Source organism: Euprymna scolopes, chromosome 6 (assembly GCF_053919585.1).
Source record: "Euprymna scolopes isolate OS-2025 chromosome 6, ASM5391958v1, whole genome shotgun sequence".
NCBI lineage: Eukaryota > Metazoa > Mollusca > Cephalopoda > Sepiida > Sepiolidae > Euprymna > Euprymna scolopes.
This window is the reverse complement of record NC_136487.1, coordinates 137,803,883-137,825,089: the sequence shown is the minus strand read 5'-3', so window position 1 is coordinate 137,825,089 and position 21,207 is coordinate 137,803,883. Positions and strand designations below refer to the sequence as shown.

General features: G+C 32.3%; 1 protein-coding gene across 1 annotated transcript in view; it reads right to left on the bottom strand.

The window, feature by feature from the left end:
- LOC145277984 (uncharacterized) overlaps positions 1 to 21,207 on the bottom strand; it is a 148,295-nt gene that overhangs the window by 23,213 nt on the left and 103,875 nt on the right. Inside the window, exons 2-3 of the mRNA XM_080130125.1 lie at positions 4,917 to 4,988; positions 978 to 1,137 (exon numbers count right to left, since the gene is read on the bottom strand). Of these exons, the coding sequence (XP_079986251.1) occupies positions 978 to 1,137; positions 4,917 to 4,988 (232 nt within the window). The remainder of the gene's footprint in view (positions 1 to 977; positions 1,138 to 4,916; positions 4,989 to 21,207) is intronic.

The following is a 21,207-nucleotide window of genomic DNA, read 5'->3' as shown; positions in this document are numbered from 1 at the left end:
ATAAAATATGGCGTGGAACATTCCTTGATTCTCTTCAATCCCGGGAAGGTTGAGTCTATTAGCTTATTCTTTCTTTTATTCATTGATTGAATATTTGATGGATTAATAAAGTTATTTTTTATTTTAATCATTATACAAAGTTTATACCCAATAGTAAAAAAAAAATAGATACTCTGGAACGTAATGGATTTTGGAAATTATATTAGTTAACTATTCCTTATTAATAGAAAATCAAATAATTTATTCAAATATTTATAATAGAATTAAAAAAAAAACTTCTCTAAAAGGGACTAAATTTTTTTTTTTATTTTATTTTTTACATTTTCACCCCAAACAAGGCGCATTGCCACTTTGGTGTAGGGGGCTACTATCAGGGGCAGCAACTACTGGGGCACTATGTTGGGATTTGGGCAGCAAGATGTCGGTTCACGTTGCACTTGAACTTCTGCATGTCAGTACAGTTGCGGAAGCAGGAACTTGGAATGGAATTCCAGAGTCTAGCGGTTCTGGGGAAGAAACTACTGGAGTAGAAAGATCTTTTACATCTAGGGATCTCTACTGTGTGGGGGTGGGATTTAGCTGCCTGTCGGGTTTGTCGAGGGTGTCTACGTCGTGGGGGCACAAGTGTCTGCAGTTCATCAGAGCATTCACCATTAAAATACTTGTAGAACAGGCAGAGGGATGCAACGTTTCGTCGATGGGACAGAGGCTGAAGCTTAGATGCCAGTTGGATTACATTTTATTGTCCTCAATAACACGGTGCCACGATCCTTCAGAAAACTGATATTCAAATTTGTGAAAAAAGTATTGATGGCGAAAATGTATTTTCACTTAATTCATTTAACAGTTCGGTTTCTACGCGTCTTTCTAATTATAAAAGTATTGTCGATCCTCCTATTGTCCTTCTTTTGTCTTCTTGCGTTAGCATGAAATACAACGTTGTGATATTCTGTAGTAGAATTTAAGCGGCGACTCACTTGCATAGTTTTCGAAGTAGGTGGACGTCACCAGCGGCCAGAAGTCGTTCTTCACTCACATTGGCAGCAAGTTGTGATTGACACTTCATTATTTCTCTCGTCACGTGACTGGGACAATGGTTTGCAGTTGTGAATGAAACGCAATAAAGATACCATAAGACTGTAAAAGAGAGGGAAAGAAAAATGAATGAGCGTTTCCTTTTTTTGGGGGGGGTGAATAAAAATAAATAGGTTTAAAATATGAACATAAAAATAAATAGGTTTAAAATATGAACATTGTGGATACATTCAAGTACAACGAGCTGTCAACTGGACAAGAAAGCAGCGTGAACACAAGAATTCAGCTTAAAATGTATAGGAGAAGGTTATCAACTGGATAAAGTGACCGTGTGAACAGACTTTAAAATTCAGGCTTTATCTAACAGAGTGCGGATGCGGTGATGCAAATGCGTAGCCATCTGCGAAGAAAAAGACTATAAAAAGAGGGTGTGCACAAATCAATGATCACGTTCGAGAGCACGTTCGAGATCATGTTAGAGCTGTGGATGATGGGGGGCAGAGGTCAGAGAGAATGAGCACGATCACGGTTTATTCGATAAAGTACCCGGAAATAAAACAAAAAGGAATCGAGTTATTATTTGTCTTATGTTCTTTGCGACGTACTCTGCTACAAAGTGTTGGGTCAACTTGTGTAAAATGTATAGGAAAAAAGCTGTGAATTCCGTACATTATTTGAAAACTAACACACGCCTGGCAATAAAATAAAACTGTGATTAACAAAAGCATAACGTTTATTAATAGGTTGCTTTAAAGGCCACAAAGGGGCATGCGATTCCGATTACACTTATAATTAAATACATCAAATACAAACAAAATGCACAGTTTATTAAAAAAAAAAAAGATTTAAAAAGTATGTACTAAATACAAAGGCGAAAAGTTACATTAATCCCCTTAAGCTTAAATCTTAAATTTTAGACTTTTTCTTAATTAAAAAAAAATCATGCAATTCATCTGTTGGATGACGTGCTCAAAAGTCAAGGCTGTTTGTTTCGGCGTCCAGTGAGTAAAAGAGGATTATTATAGTGTTAATTTGAGAATTCGCTAATTATAACGGTGTCGTTACACGCCAACCATCGGGACCCACACGTTGTATGCAGACAGTCGCAAGGAAACAAAGTCCAGGAAAGAATTCGACTCACTTATTTTCAGTTGAAAAAAAAAAACGAATTTATTTACAGGTACTTTCAGAATAACACCTTGTCTTTTGTTCAAAAGTCTTCTCATACTCCAATATGCTTAACAAGACTTTCTGCCGTGTCGGACACATGGTACTTTGTCTTTGTTCGACCATGTTTAGGACACGCTCTTGGGTCACGTGTGTAACACATCTATTTTTTTCTTTTCTCGGATCATAATTTATAATTTTTTCTTTCCTTCTTCTTCGCTGTGGCGTCACCTCGCACCCAGCTCAATCATTTGCATACGTTGGCTGTGATACAGCTGCTGCTTTTACTGCTGTTATACGCGCGTCCGAACTCTATTACACTACATGTCTTTTTAGAAAGGAGAATAACATTCCAATAAAATGCACCGGTTATTGCAAAGAAATTATTTTTTAATACATAAGCTAAACAAAAAAAACAAAACAAAAAGCAAAATGCACTCTCTGTATTACGTTTTTAGCAATTAAAAGACGTATCTACAAGTCAGATTTTTTAATAAGAAGTAAACATCCATCAAAGTCCAAAAGCCACTTGAGGATAAGGCTTAAACAAGTATAAGGTGAATGGAGAGACAACACCGTGATGCTGCTTGACTTTGGAATTCCCTCCCTCTTCCCTGTTGTTTCCAACTGTACAAAAATGCCGAAATTTAAATGTAATGTAAAAAATTATATTGCTGCAGAACTCCCCACTTAGTATGCTCCTACGGATATGGTTCCTAATTCATAATAAGTCTTTACGTTTCTGTCGGAGTATGCCTTGTTTTGGGTGAGTAGAATTTAAAATAAAATAATAGATTTTACAACTGTTGTCATTAAAAAGAAGATAACAATGATCTAGTGCTACGTGTCATCTGTTCTACTCAGATTGCATAAACGTATGTGATATGCAGGCGTTCAAATAATCTGCTGAGGTATAGATTAAGCAAACCCTAAGGAAATTTTGTTAGATGTTAAAGATTAAAATTAGACCTACGTGTTCATTTTGTTGCGACATAGAAAATACGTTTCCGGTGACATGTAGCTCATGTTTATCAAAGACTTTTACAGCTGTTGTTATTAAAACGATGACAGCTGCAACACGAAAGATAAATAAAAGATGGTGACATCACTATGGTGCATACTACTGCTACGAGTTATCTATACAAGAAAGCTCCAACTTTTATGTGATGAGTTGCTATTAAGATGATCTACTAGAGCAAAAGTGTTGGTCACCCACAATGTTACAGCTTATAGTACAATGGAACCCGGCGTGTCAGCATGATTATAGATAAATTATTAAAACATGAACATTTTAATTACTGTATATTTCGGCGTATAAGACGAGCTTAAAGTTTACAAAAAATCATCTTTAAAAATTGGGAGTCGTCTTATACAACCGATATAAAAGTCATTTATATATATATATATATATATATATATATATATATATATATATATATATATATATATATATATATGTGTGTGTGTGTGTGTGTGTGTGTGTATATATATATATATATATATATATATATATAATTTTAGGACAATTTGCTTTAATTTTGTACCTCGTCTTATCTGACGGTTGCTTTATACGCCGAAATATACGGTATATATTCTTAGTACTTTAAAATGCTGATTTAAAAACTTGGCAATTGTGCAGTATAGTTAAGAACCGGTAAATCGAAAAAATATAAGTAATAAATTTCACTGAACGCATTAAAATATAATTTTCTACCGATCTGTATATTTTTAAAGTGTAAAAACTGTTGAATTGAAAACCATGTTTAATTTTAAAAGAGTTTCCGATAGGTAGCTAATCCGTATAAGTTCTGAGATGAAAAATAGTTTTCGGTGGGTAGCTAATCTATATAAGTCTTGAACTTTACAAGTTTGTAGACGAAGAGGAAAGATATTTCTCGTGTGGACACGAAAAATTACGTGCTAGAATTCTAAAGAATCCAGTATTTTATCGAGTGATTCCGGTTTCTTATTGGCTGCCAGCAGAACGTGGCTCCATTTGATTGGTCAGTTCCTATCGCCAGTCTCTAAAAATAGAACCTTCCAAATTTTCTTTAATCATATCCTTTTGTGATATCAAAAATTTGCAACAGCAACCGATTGCAATATTTATTTGTGAATTTATTATCATTAAATTGACTTATTGAAAATAAAAACATGTCGACAACAAGGAGAAAAAAAAGAAAGTGAAAAGGGAAGAAAAAGAGAAAAAAGAACAAATGAAAAAAGAGAAAAAAGAAGAAAGTGAAGAAATAAAAAAGGCGAAAAAGAAGGAAAAGGAGAAAAAATAAGAGAAAGAAAAAGAAAAGAAAGAGAAAAAATCATTATCACTACGACGTTTTTTCTGCTATTTTTTATCTATACAAAAAGACTCCAGCTGATATTTTATTGAATCCAAGGCGCCAAAAGCTTTGTTAAATCCTATATAATTATGTATGTTATTTACAAAGAAGATAAAAAGAAAGAGAGCAACATCACTACGATGCTTACTACTGCTACGTGTCATCTACACAACATGACTCCAGCTTGGTTGTGTGATGAACCGCCGTCCGGTAAATCTACTGAAGTCTAAGTATCGGTCGATTACAGTGCTACAATTCAATCAGCGTGTTTGCTGGTTACGACACCATTTCAAACTCAAGCACCACAGAATAAGTGATCATCGGATAGAACGTGCTGTGAATAAACGTAAACGAATCCTAAATACATTTACATACCTGTAAAGTAAGCAATGCATATACTTCTCAGTTGAAAGGTTTGGAGCATCTTCATAAATGGCGGTAGTACAGCTGTAGAGAAAAAAAAGAAAGAAATTAGAACAAATTTTGCTATAAAAAAATTATCACAATAATAAATATCACAATAATGAATATCACAATAAAAAAATTATCACAATAATAAATATCACAATAAAAAAATTATCACAATAATAAATATCACAGAATTTTGATACAACTATCTTAGAATTACGATACAAGCATAACTAAAGGATGATACAAATAAGCCAGTGTTTTGCACTTTTTTGAACGATCCAGACTTGTAGTAATGTTTGGCGCAGTATAATCTTTGAGTGAGCTCCTATCGAGAAGTAGTTGTATTTACTCTGTTTTTTATTTATTTTATGTCAGTAATTTTCCAGAAATCAACTTTTTCTGGAATTAACACTTGATTTCTTTATGAATATCCGAGTGTTGATGAATATCCGAGTGTTCATTTGAAGATTCTCCTTACCTTTCAAAGTTTAAGAATAAAGTGGTAGAGAATATTATTCACGAGTATTACTTTAGCCATGTTCGGCAAATGAGCGTGCTTGATAAGCCACTGAAGGATATTAATGTAATGAATATGAGTACACCCGCGTTTCGCATTACAAAACTATGATTAGATGATAAAGACATAATTACCGACTGATATAGCAGCATGGCAGAGACTTCTAAAAGTACTCCAATGCCTCACAATAAGGATATTACCAGTTCCAATCACTGACACAGTTTTATAAGGCGACTTACTAGATTATTACTTAATCACTGTAGGCAAAACTATTCAGCTACTTCTACCAAATATAAATTCTCTTCGTTGGACATATCAGATATCAGAAAAAATGTGCGAGATTGTATCATTGGTAATATATATATATATATATATATATATATATATATATATATATATATAACTACTTCATTTACTCACATAAAATTAATATACGAAAGCATAAATTTATGTGTAAACTTTAAGTATTTGCTTCAAAAGTACTCAATACATAGGTAGAGCTAGTTAGTAGGTTGTAAAATATATATGACGATTAAGCTACACTGAATATTCCGCGTGGATGAAACGCGGAATATTCAGTGTAGCTTAATCGTCATATATATTTTACAACTTATCATATATATATATATATATATATATATATATATATATATATATATATATATATATATATTGATTTAAAGGTTATGAGGGCTTTTTGAAGCATGAAAAACGATGTTACTTTTTTAGTTAATATTTTTATTGATATTTTTTATATTTCAAGCGGACCTCCGCTCTTGGTCACAAAAAAAGTATCGAAATGAAAAAGAAAAAGAAAACCGTTGAAAGAACTGGAGATTTGTAGCGTGGACAGCGTTCATTCCTAGCAATCATGTTCGAAAAAATTCACCTGAATCATTTTAGCCGTTTGTGGTAGAAGATTGTGTATATATATATATATATATATATATATATATATATATATATATATATATATATATATATGTATATGCATATATATATATGTATATATATATGTATATATATATGTATATATATATATATATAGAGAGAGAGAGAGATATTATATATATGTATATATATATATATATATATATATTTATATATAAAGGTATATGTGGTAAAAAAACAAAGACAAAAAGTGCACAATACGTTAGTAGAGCCAAAAGTGTTTTAATTATTACAACCTCACGTGTATTAACTTAATTCATTACAAGTTCCTTGAAGATATTTAAGGATGGTCACTGTCTGCAGAATAATAATTAAAAGGTAGTCAATTAGCGTTTATGTAATATTCACGACTTTCGCTCGTTCGAACACTCTAGATTGTCTAATGTATTCACCCGAATTTGGCGTTTATTAGTTCTAAATTCCCTTCATTCCCGCGGCAATTGTTAGGTGGTTCTGAGATAAAGGCTTAGCAAATGGTGGCTTCGTGGCTGGTTTCGAATCTCATGACCAGCAGGAATTGTCACCCCTACACTGATGAATGCGAAAATATGAAACACTAGTCTCTATAGATATAAAGAATAATGATTGTTTATTATATATATATATATATATATATATATATATATATATATATATATATATACATATACGTGTGTGTGTGTTCATTAGCGAACCTTTGTTTTATTAATAAGAGAGTGCATGTATATATTATTTGTACATACATTCGTTGAGCATGCGTACGTAGTGACAGTGCACGTGTTTCTGTAAGCTTTTGCACATATGCGTTCGTTGAGTGACGTGTGTGTTTAGTAGTTCATTAACGTTTCTTGTTAATAAATCGTGAAATGTTGAAGCAGCAACGCTGAATTTAAATCCTATTGAATCTGTTATCGTTTTTTTTTATGGAAATCGCTCGAAACAAGGCATGAAGTTAGTTTGTGTAAGAAGCTAACAAAAACAAAAGATGATTATTGTAAAGACAGCCGTTGCCTATTGATCTTAGTCTTGAAAAGACCAAGGTTCTAGGTAGGAGGAAAACAGTCAACAAGAAGAAAGTTCAAGAAGATTGTAGTTCTTGGAAGGAAGTTACTAGAACAGGAAGCTGTATTACAACAAGGTATGAAAACATTATTAAAGCAAATTGACGAAGACCACTAGACCAACGAGTCAAACGAGCTAGAACAAAAGAAGCAGGGGTTAGATCAGACAATTCTGAAGAATATATACTTGGCTGATGCATGTGTCTTATAAGTATACAGCAAAATCCATTTGAACTATATGAAAAAATATATAGCGTTTTTACATAACATGTAATATAATGTTTATCACAACTTTTCTGACTATAAAAGTTTCGTTTTTCGGCACACAAATGAAATTATAATACGACCGAGTAGAAGTCTTTAATTCCTTATTGTATTCTTAGTATCGCCCACACTGAGGATTGAACCTTCGACCTCCAGATGATATGAAGCTGCCGTATAATGTGGTTCTGTATAACACCGAAGAGTTGTATATATATATATATATATATATATATATATATATAACTCTTATCTGGATAATGCCAAGCTCAACAATTATTATTGGAGCTTATACAATAGGACAACAATGGTATGAAATGAAGTAAAAACTATATATTGGAGAAACCACCTCCCAGGGCCAAAGACCTAAAACCTAAATTTAGAACCATCTAACCACCACCCGCAACCCCCACTGGCTAGCCGCCCCCTCCAAAAAAAATAAGAAATAATTTAAAAATCAGCGCATTTGATCTCCAATATTAGATTAACACTAACCCCTTCATTTCATTAGTATTTACATTAAAACATTTAAATGTACCTAAAATATAACCTAAAATAAGTTCCCCCGGTTCAGCCCAACCCACCCCGTCACCCATACAGACACATCCCCATCCCTCCTCTACCCCTTACGACTATCAGCTAAGTGCGTTCCCAACAACCACACACGCAAACACGTGTACCATCTCTAAATTCATTCTACATTCCTTTCTAGTCGTCACTTCCTACTGATAATCACACTAAATCGCAGCTAAACCAGACCAGTTTCGAGTAAAAGCCATCACAAGAGTCTCCTTTGAACAAATACCGTTTTTTTTTTGCCATCCAAAATAGGAGAAAAAAAATCCACCAAACCAGCGCATCTATGCAAGACCATCCTAACAACATAAAACAAAATTTAATGGAGAAATATGGAATTTTAACGGACAGACAAAAACCATGCTTCTCGCAACATCTCTTGGATATTAAAACTACTACAAACAGTAGCTTCGCCGAATGAAGAGGCCTGTCCCTCATGCTTATAAACGTGAAAGTATGTATTCCATTTTCTAGGCCTTGCTTTTTCATAAAAAAATATAAATTTGATGGCCTTTATAATCGGATTTCAAGAAATTTAAATGTTTAATGTAGACTCTTGAAGCTATCTTTCCCAGTGAAAGACTTCTTTAATATAAACCCAAGGCTTTTGTTCCCCGAACTCTTACGTCTTCCCGGCTAATTCAACATCTCCCTTCAAAATACCCTCATCCCTTATCTTTTATTTTTTTGTGTATCTTTATTTGTATATATGGATATATATATATATATATGTGTGTGTGTGTATATGTGTATATATATGTATATATATATATATATATATATATATATATATATATATACACACATATATATACATACTTTTATTCTATTTTATTTTTTCACGGGACCACTCAACCCTCACTCCTCACCCTTATTCCCTGTTATTCTGCCCCCCCCCATTTGTCTGTAACCCTTGCCTTTACGCATCCCATAGTAATTATTATTAACATTATTATTAGCAATAGTAGCAGTAGTAGTGGTGGTGTAGGTAGAGGTAGTGGTAGTAGTATTGTTATCACTATTATTATTATTATTATTATTATTGTTGTTGTTGTTGTTGTTGTTTTGTTTTTACCACTATTATTATTATTATTATTATTATTATTACTATATTTCATCATTATAATTGCTGTTGTTATTATTATTATCCCCGTTATTATCCCCGTTATTATCTCCGACATTGCTGCCATAACCGTTATAATTATCTTCATTTTCATCGTTATTACCATTAACATTGGCATTACTTTTATCACAGCTATTGGTAATATTATTTTTATTCTTATTTTATTTTTATCTTTATTATTATTACTATTATTATATTTATCTTTATTATCTTTCTCATCACTATAATTATCCTACTATTATTGGTATTACTACCACTTTTATAAGTAGTAAATGTCTCCTTACTCTTCCACCGTGCCAACTATATGTATCCTTAAACCTTTTTCATCAATTTAAACGCACCCATAGACATTACCATCCTATCCTCCGACCGCCTCCCTTATAATCACACTCCATACATCATAACAAAAGAAACTTAAAAATATTGCTGCATATTACCTAATCAATACTACAACCTTGCATTTAACCCCCTCCCCAATTATAGGCGATTTTATAGCCGTTATTTGCCGATTAGGTTGCACTTGTCAAAAATACTACTCCATAGATAATAGACACCCCACAAACCGTTAAAATAAATTACCACGCAGCCACAATATACCCTCAATTTAACCCTAAAACATATATTCCTTAAACTCAACACTATGTTAAAGGCCATATACAATTTTATATATAATACTATATATAACAAGCTTCTCCTTTATTTATTTAGAATTCAATAAAACTTCCCCCAACATTCTATAATTCCTCTTAATCTTTTTCGCCCCTAATTAACCCTACGATAGACGCCGCATCTTCTCCATGCTACCTTGCACCTTCCCTACTCTTCTGATGAGAAGCATTAGGCTTCTAAATGCCCTGGCATAAAGAGTCCCTTCTATCCCCCAAATTTTGCTTGTATTCCATTATTCAATAAATGATCCATTCTATATCTACCAATATATAGTTCTGTGACTTCATTTCATTCATTTGTTGTCCTATTATATATATATATATATATATATATATATATATATATATATATATATATATATATATATCTTTACGCGTCGAAACATTCGATCGTCTAGATATGAATGTGCATATTGATTATCTAGTGATTGTCTAAACAGGACGTATAACAATTATAACACTAAGGAACAAATAACATCTTTTAGGGTTTACATCGGCCAATGGAGAAACATGCGTTATCCATCTGGATTGATCCTGATTCAACTGATTATCGGGAAAACTGCAAACGAAGATTCGTACGATCCAAAGGCTTGGTGGTATTTTACAGCAGCTTTATTTCGGATGTTTCCCCATTGGAAAGCAGCAACGCTGGTTCTAAACTTTTACTATCGAAATTTCCCTCCCATCGAGGCCATTCTTGACCCTGGACCGCCCTCTTCCTCTGGCTATCAACCGCGTCTGCTCCCTCTGATTCCCAACTCATAACTAACTGATACGTGTATTTTCAAACTATCTCGTTACGTCATTTTGATTATATTCTAACATTCTTGTTCACCAAATTAACATTTTTGTCTGTGGTGGTTATGAAAACGAACATTCCTTTCTATTAAAACATTTCATTATAAATAATTATATCTGTAATATTAATAACGATCATCGTAATAATCGTCGACCAGCACATCTTTTGACGTTGCCCTGCCAATATCTAACAAAGCATATTAAACGTACATGAGTTTATTTTAGTCTTTACTTTCCGTTTTAAGACCCTTTATCTGCTGTTTTAATAGCATGAGACTATACGCTTCCCGTATTGCATGGGACTTGCATACTGAATTGCTATGATACTAAAATTTAATTTATCTAATCATGGCGACAAATGATTATCCAAAAAGACCGTGTACGCATTGCTGGTAAGATTTAAATTGAATCAAAAAATTACCTTGGATTTATTTTATGTAATGTACATTTTGGTGCACTTTAAAAACATTATCTTTCATCTAGCAATTAATGGTATGGATATAAAATTGTCAATTTAAAAAAATAACTTCAAATTGAGGAGGCAAAAAGAAAGTCAGCAGCAACAAATTCGCTTAAAACCAGTTCAAATAATCGCCTTTAAAATATCCATCAAGAGGCAACAAAACATCTCTAATCGTAATTGTTGTCGTTGCAGGTTATATAACGTAACATTTAGTCCATATGCAACGACTTTCTCTTAGTGATCGTCAGGAATTCATTAATCTCCACCTTTCTGGTTTATCCATTCGGGAAATTGGCAGCAGATTGAAATGTGATGAGAAAACGGTACGAAAGACTGTGCAAAAGAACAAAAACACCGGCAGCCTTCGTGATGCCCCTAAATCTGGTCGTACTACAATTACTTATACCAGGGAAGACAATGCTATCAAGATCCGCAGCCTAAGAAACAGATTTGAAACGGCTCCTCAAATCCAACAACAGTGAAATTTTGTTAAAAAGTGCTCTCTTTCTACTGTCAAGAACAGATTAAAGGAATTTAATTTGCGAGGATATGTTGCAAGACGACAGCCAATGATTTCTGTAAAGAACAGAAATCGCTGCCTGGACTTTGTCAGATGCAATGAAAATCATGACTCTTCATATTGGTCAAAAGTGCTTTTTAGCGACGAAAGCAAGTTCAATAAGTTAAGCAGTGATGGTAGACAGTATATCCGTCGAAGGAAAGACGGAGAATTTAATCCTAGGAGCTCAGTTTCAACGCTGCAAGGTGGTGGAGATTAAGTTTTGGTGTGGGGCATTATTAGTACCAATGGTCCAGGGCCTATAGTTCGTTTGCAAGGTCGAATTAATTCGACCAAGTACATTAATATGTTGATTGAGCATTTTCTACCCTACTTTCGTCGGAATTTGGATGATAACCCTATTTTCATGCAGGATAATGCTTCCATTCACACAGCTGGCAATGTCAAGAGGTTCCTGGAAGAGCATGATATTCTCTGTTGGGATTAGTATGCACAATCTCCAGACCCAAATCCTTTCGAAAACGTATGGCATTAATCAAGCAACAGCTACGCAATGATAAAATCTCAAATTTGGAAGAACTTTGGCTAAAAGTAAAGAAAAGTGGGATGGCCTTTCCCCGGAGTATTGCTGCAGTCTAATTCAAGGAATTCCCAAAAGATTGCAGGCTGTCAAATTGTAGACGGGCTATGCTACTAAATATTAACTAGTTCATTGTGCTCCTGTTGTATTTGTGTTGCATTAATGTCCTAAAGTTATATTTAAATAACAATTTTCCATTGTGCGGACTTTCTTTTTGCCTCTTTAATTTGAAGTTATTTTTTTTTAATTGATGTGATCACTAGAATATTTCAATTAAAAGTCAAATATGAACAGGTAAAATTATAGAAGAATAAAAGGCCAATCAAATGAGGTATAGTGTGTTTAAACAGTTACATTAACTTTAGCTTAAATTTGCCGTTTTTGAAAAAATTACAAGTGCGGACTTTCTTTTTGCTGCTTGTGTAAATCTCATCAGAATAAAAAAAACTTCGTATGTTTATCCAGTAGACCAAAACAACAGAACTAGATAGATTGTGAGAAATCTCGACACGATGTTAAATTATTTCGAAATCATTTTGGGAAAAACGAAGTATTAGAACGATTTCAAATCTCCAATCTCCTTAAAAGGAACGTTGCTGTAATATAGATTCTGTCAAGGGAGATAAATACGTTTTTTTTTAAATTAAAAGATTTTAAGTTTTTTTTTTTTTTTGTTTTTTTTTTTAAGATTTTCCTCCATCTTTCTTCTGCATCATTACATTTACAATGTCTCTAAAAGTACTTTAGCCAGATACTTATCAGCACATGCTCACGTGTATACACACGCATTTATACTTATTAATTGCTGATATATTGATTTGTGTACTATTATTTCCAATCTGATATTACTGATACTCAATCTAGGTGCGTATTTTCGTATACGGATAAAAAGCTCATGTAAAAAAAAATATGCTCTAAAATGAGAAAAAATGTGTCTCGTACTTTGATATGATGTTTTTGAGATCGTAAAACAGTTACCACAAAAGTTGCATTTAATTCTCCAGAAAAAGAAACAAAATTCATCGAAAGTTGCAACTGTTTTTGTTTTTTTTTTATTTGAAGGAATGGGAACCATATATATATATATATATATATATATATATATATATATATATATATATATATATATATATATATATATATGACTACTTCATTTAATCACATTTAATCACATATATATATATGACTACTTAATCACATATATATATATGACTACTTCATTTAATCACATTTAATATATATATATATATATATATATGACTACTTCATTTAATCACATAAGTTAATATACGAAAGTATAAATTTATGCGTAAATTTTAAGTATTTACTTCAACAGTGCTAAATACGTAGGTAGATCTAGGTAGTAAGTTATAAAATATATATGGCAATTAAGCTACACAGAATATTCCACGTTTTATCCGCGTTTCATAAGCCTGATGAATCCTAGCATGGATGAAACGCGGAATATTCTGTGTAGCTTAATTGCGATATATATTTTATAACTTACTATACATATATATGTGTGTGTGTGTGTGTGTGTGTGTGTGTGTGTGTGTGTGTGCATATAAACTGTGTCAAACGCTTTATTGCAGATTAGTAAAGTATCAATATTTCACTAAATATACGTCACAAAATAATGAAAATTGTACCATCAAAGGGCTACTTTAAGGTTAGTTATTTTCGAAAATTTTATTCAGATTCATGCGGTATTCACGAAGTTATGGTATTTTATTTTTTATCAAGGAAATTATATTGTCCATCCCTTTTATTGCAGATCTCTTACAATGGCAAAAAAATCAGGCGATTGAAGGTTATCGAAAAGAAAGGATAGTTGCTGGACTCGCAGAAGGATTGCCCATCAAAGATTTAGCCACGGAGCTGGAAAGGGATCCAAAAACTTTGACTTCATTCTTGAACAAACCGAACACCAAATCCAGAAAAATAAGGGCACCAGGAGAAACCTTTCATATTTTGATATTCGGAAAATTCATAGGGAAGTCAACCGAAACACAAACAGCACCAGTGCTTCCGTTTTTGAAAAGGCTGGAATTACTCCAAGATCCAGGCAGGTCGGACATAATGTGTTGAATGAGACTGCAAGAAACATCAAACCTCTTCCAAGGTCTCAATTGAGCAAGCAACATAGGGAAAAACGAATGGCTTGGACACAGAATTACATGAAAATGGATTTCCAACAGGTTATATTTAGGGATGAGGCTAATGCTACTCTTAACGCTCTGGGTAGATGGACCAAACCCGAACGGAACTCCGACCTGTTACAGAGTTCATCGCCAACAAGGAGGTGAGGGCATCATATTTTGGGCGGGAATAATTGGGGATAAGTTGGTTGGACCATGCTGAGTGCCAGAGAGTGTAAATCTTACCAGAAATGCGTACACGGTCTTTTTGGATAATCATTTGTCGCCATGATTAGATAATCTACCATTGTCATCTCGCTTTCAGATGATTTTTATACATGACAATGCACCACCCCATTCTGCTAGGGGCTATTGCAGCCTTCCTTAAATCTATGGGATTCGTTGGAGAAACTCTCATGATCTGATCACAGTGTTCTCCAGATCTTAACCTCATTGAATATCTCTGGTCAATATTAAAAAGGTAGTTTATAAGGAAGGAGAGCAATTTACTTCAAAGGATGCCTTGTGGAGGAACCTAGTTGATGTTGCTAGAGCCATAACTTCTTTTAAGAAAAAAAATTGACTTCCTCCGGGGACAAAAGGTTATTGTAAGTTATTTAAAAAAATGGAGGATATGTCGATAAATAATTAATTTATATGAGGCTTATACCTAGGATATGCTTTTGTTTATTATTCTTTGACATAAAAATATAATAAAAAGTAAAGTGCACAGGATAAAACATTGTATTCTTGCCTTAAACCATTTTAAGAGACCTGCAATAAAGCGTTGGATAGTGTAAATTCCTCGATAAAGAATAAAATGTCATAACTTCATGAATATCGCATGGATTTGAATAAAATTTTTGGAAATAACTAACCTTAAAGCAGTGAGTTTTTTTTATTATCTCGATAAGTCTCCATTTAAAGATTTATTCAATACTTCTTTCATATATATATATATATATATATATATATATATATATATATATATATATTTACTTCAACAGTGCTCAATACATAGGTAGAGCTAGATAGTAAGTTATGAAAATATATATGGCAATTAAACGACACAGAATATTCCGCGTTTCATTCTCGTGACAATTCGTCAGCCTTATTTTTCTGTGTAGCTTAATTGCCACGTTTCGTTCTCGAGAGAATTCGTCAGGCTTATAAGCATGACGAATTCTCACGAGGATGAAATGCGGAATATTTTGTGCAGCTTAATTGCCATATATATTTTCATAACATACTATATATATATATATATATATATATATATATATATATATATATATATATATATATATATATATATGTATATATATATCCGTTACATGGTAACGGAAAAATGGCAGAGTATATCGGTGGTATGAACTATGTATGTTGTTCAAAATAGTGTTTTTCTAAGTTTTGAAAATGAACATCTGATGAGTACGTTACTAAAAATGCAGCAAAGAAATAATTTTGCAGACTTATTATTACATTATATCAATATATATATTTATCTAAATATATATATATATGTATGTATACGTATATACGTGTGTGCGTATGTGTATGCATGTGCGTGTGTGAGCGTGTGTATGAAAATCTGTTTTTGCCTATAATCTTTATTCTGTATAAATTTTTATTTGTTAAAATGGAAGCCTGGTGTATGTTAACCTATAACAACAGAGCCTATGCAAATAAACTACGTTTTGCTAGATTCCAAACACAAATGTATTATTCAACTGACAAATATTTAAAAGAAAAAAAAACTTCTGTAAAAAGTTAACAAAACGGATCCTTAATTGTATTGAAGTTTTAGTTTTGAAAACATGATTGAAGATCATTAGCTGCATATTACAATGATCCAACAAGTAAAAATTTAACACTAATTGTAAATTGAAAAATCTAAAAAAAAAAAACACTTGCCAGTCACTGAATTCACCTTGCTTTCTTTGCTTAAATGAAAAACTTGTTATCACAAAATTAAAGGATATGAATAAACAAAAATAAAAAACAAAAACAGGAAACCTCAATAAATTGTAGGCATTACAAACTGCACCTGCTTTCTCACTTGCTAATTACTCCCTCATAATCTTTGCACATCCGTCTTCTCTAAACATATAAAAAGCGGGATTTTTTATGGAAGTAGTTTCAAGTCATGTAAAATACTAAAATGGACGAAACCTACTCAACGCAGAGACAGGAGATGGCTGTTGACCTTAGTTTAGGAGATGGCATTGAGTACTTGAACAGCGGATTAATGAGGACAACTAGACCAACGAGTTAAACGAGCTGAAATAAAGAGACGTAGGGAATAAACCGGACAATTATGAAGAATGCATGCTATACTTAAAGAAGAGACTGAGACTAGCAACATCACATCTGTTTTTGTGATAGTGAAGCAGAGAGAAATAGAGAGGGTATAAAGATGAAGCAAGAGTGTAACCAATTTACAGACACGCTCCTTCTTTAGCAACAACTCTTAATTGAAATTTATAGAGTTGAGATATTAGATTTTAGGAAGGAATCCGTTTTGTATGCCTTATGGGAAGACGGGTGTGAGAATAATCTAAAGAACACAACATAAAAATCACGAATATATTTTTTTTCGCATCTATTGAGGGAGAAGTTAAAGGAATAAAGAAAAAAAAACGAAAAAAAAAATGCCAAAATGTGATTCCTATAATGCATGAAATTGAATCGCGTATCGAGATATCAAATAATTCTGGTTATCTGAAATTTAACAAAAATGGAATGAACAGAAAATGGCTTCGAAAATATGGTTACCAAAATCAAATTAACAGGAATCGATTTGGATTTCGAAGTCTCAATGTTTTCTCCAAAATAACCGTCTTTCGAGTCATTCGATCCTTGTATACGATGAATTTACATAAAAACACAGTTGTGCTGGAATTAATCTTTCCATATCCTTGGTTTGGTACAAGGTTCGCCATAAGTTACAGTACATAGAGTGTTTATTATGTTGTATGAGCACATATGATTCCTATATCTGTCTTTAAAACTAATATATATATATATATATATATATATATATATATATATATATATATATATATATATATATATATATATATATAGTTAGTAGAAATGGTAATTAATAAAAACTGAAGAAAGTGCCCAATACTGTTGTAGAGCAAATATGCGTTTTATTTTTTATTACCGTTTCTTTCTGTAAAGTTACATTATTGTTTCAGCTACCCGGCCATTTTTTTTTGTTTTGTTTTTTTTTTGCCGTCTGTAGCTTCCTCAGACGTTTACAGAAATGTTCGTTAAGATGAGATGAAAGAATGAATGATGTCAGGGGAGGGGTGCGAGAAGAGCGGAAAAAAGAGGAAGGGAACAAGGGGGAAAAGTGGGGAGGGGTGCTTGCTATGTCGGTAATGCTTTAGATTTGGAGTTTAAGGACCTTGTGGGGGAGGGTCTGGGAAGTTCATTTCTGGTGTGGCTGAGGGCATAGGGATACATGGAGGGGGAAGGAGGATATGTGGGGGCAGTAGGAGAGGGGTTACTTTAAAATTCGAGTCTTAATGTTAAGGTTTTTGGCGTCTCGTTGGTGAGATGATTTCTTGATAAGTATGTCTTGACCTGTTGGGTGTTCGCTTAGGTTCGAAGGCGGGGGGGCTATGATTCGGTTTATTTATTTGGTTTTTATTTGTTGTTTATTGTTTGGAGAGGGTTAGCTAGCGGCCGCGCGCACGAGCACACACATGCGCACGTACACACATATATACTTAAAGAAACGTTCACATGTACACATACATCTCCGTCCTGGCGTGCAAATATATATATATATATATATATATATATATATATATATATATATATATATATATATATATATATATATATATATATGGTAAGTTATAAAATATATATGGCAATTAAGCTACACAAAATATTCCGCGTTTCATCCACGCTAGGATTCATCAGGCTTATATATATATTTACAGAAAGTTTAGATGAAATAAGACATCGGTACCGTCGGTTTCAAACCTGATAATAGGGAACCGTTTTAGATACCCATATCAAACTCTCTTCAACCGATACTCATGTTTTATAATCGGAATAGGAATCATATAGATATATTAGAAGATATCTTGGAAATCTCGTTTACCTGAACAAACTAAAATTCAAATAATAATAAACTTTTAAAAAATGTCCGCTAAATAAACAAAAGAAAAAGAAAAGGAAAAAGAAAAAAGGAAAAGAAAAAGAGGAATTTTAATATGCTTAAATTTTTCCGTTATATATTTTTTTTAGTATATTTGGACTCTTTATTGTGTGTATGAAAAAAAATGTTTTATTCTATCAATTTAAAGCTCTTCTTGGTCCCAATCAAAACTTTTTCTAAATTAACTATTCTAAGGGAGATAATCTTGCAAGTTTTTTTTTGGGGGGGGGGTTGCTTTTTTAAAACTCTTACAATCATATTCCTTTTTTAATATAATAATTAAAATAATTTAAAATTCAAATATAAATTATAAAGTATAAAATTAAAAAATCAAAAAATTAAAAATAAAAATAATATATTTAATACGTGAAATTTAAAAAAGCCTATATAATGAAAACTATATAATAAAATTAAAATAATACAAATATATCAAATACAAATTATAAAAAATATATATCAAATATAAATTATAAAAAAATATATCAAATACAAATTATAAAAAATATATATATATAAATTTTTTTTAATTAAAATTCTTTTTAAAATCAAAATCGTTTTAAAATTCAGGTTTTGTTGTTTTTTGCCGTCCTAGTTTATAATTTTGTGGAGTGTGATGGTTTGTGTTTAATTTTCTCCATTTAATGGTAAAAAGTGCCCCCTGTTTTCTTAAGCGATGTTGTCTGGCTGTGGGAATAATTATATAGCCTCTTACATTCTGAAGGTTCTATCACTGATTGCTCACTAGGTCAGCGTGTCATGATGACATCGTCCTTACGAGTATAAAATTCCTACTTGTGAGACGTCGGCTTGGGTTATAGCTGGTGGGATGACCATGTCCTTTGTTCGGCATAAGGTAAGTTCATTCCACTGTCGGATCTATCCCGCGGGTTGCTTAATCTGTGTAAGATAATGGGTATTCTTGTGTTTGTGTGGCGTGTTTGCTCAATTAGTAGAACGCTCGCCTAGCATGCAAGAGTCTCGGGTTGCAAATCCCGAGTTTGGATGTGTTTAATTGATGAGTCCAAATGAGGCCGAAACGAGTCTTGAACTTCCGGTTTGTTGACTTTCCTGGCTCTTGTGAGCTGCGATGTCGTCTGGCTGTGGAAATAATTATATATTCTCTCACATTCTCAAGATTATATATATATATATATATATATATATATATATATATATATATATATATATATATATAATATAGTTTAATGATTAATGTTAAATTCTATAAATCAAAATATATACACATATATTTAAGTTAAGAAGTTATTGTTTGAAACAAGGAATATATAAAGAAAATTTAGAGAAAAATTATGTCTATTTCCTTAATCCATAGATTTTCAATAATGGCTCAGAGGAAATGAAATGCAATCAGCAAAATGTTCAGCTATGAATAAACAAGTATTTTGCTTTTCAGCACATATATTGAAAATGTTATTTGAATAGTGAATAAGAGTCATAGAAAAAAGGATTTCATACAACCTGGGCAGTCCATTTTGCTAATTACATTTCATGATATGAGCCATTATTGAAAATCCATGGATTAAGGAGAGAAAGAATGAGAGAGAGAGAGAGAGAGACAGACAGACAGACAGACAGACAGACAGACAGACAGAGAGATACCGAGGTTAATATTTTCCGGAGGTAAAGTAACCAATGAAGTTTAACAAGGTTAATACAAGAGTGCTCAATACGGAAGTAGGACAAGGTATACTTTATATTAGCAGATATAAGCTGTAATACGTTGCTACACAATTATGAACATGTTTCGGCCAGCTACTTACTTGCAACTAGAAACCATTTTCAGGCGATACAATGTGTACGAAATATATATATATATATATATATATATATATATATATATATAACTACTTCATTAACTCACAGAAAATTAAGTATTTACTTCAGAAGTGCTCAATACGTAGGTAGAGCTAGTTAGTAAGTTATAAAATATATATGGCGCATAAGCCTGAAGAGTCATAGAATGGATAAAACGCGCAATATTCAGTGTAGTTTAATCACCATATATATTTTATAACTTACTATATATATATATATATATATATATATATATATATATATATATATATATGTATATATATATATATGTATATATATATATATACTACCTGCCCAGTCGTACAATACGCTTAAACATGATATTTTAATTTATGCAGATTGCGTATGTATTATTATAGAATCAATCATTTATTATCACGGGGAATAATTTGTCTGGTGGACTAATTCGCAAAAATAAAAAAATAAAAATGATAATGTCGTTCATCAAATTCCATCTGTGTTTGTTTACAATATCACGTCAGCTCATATTTAGGCTTGACGATGAATGCACTGGAAAAGTCACTTCTGATTAATGTTTAGTTTTGAAATATACAAATGAAGAAATGATTTGCGGCGATTTTAAATGGTTCCTCTTCTTTTATCG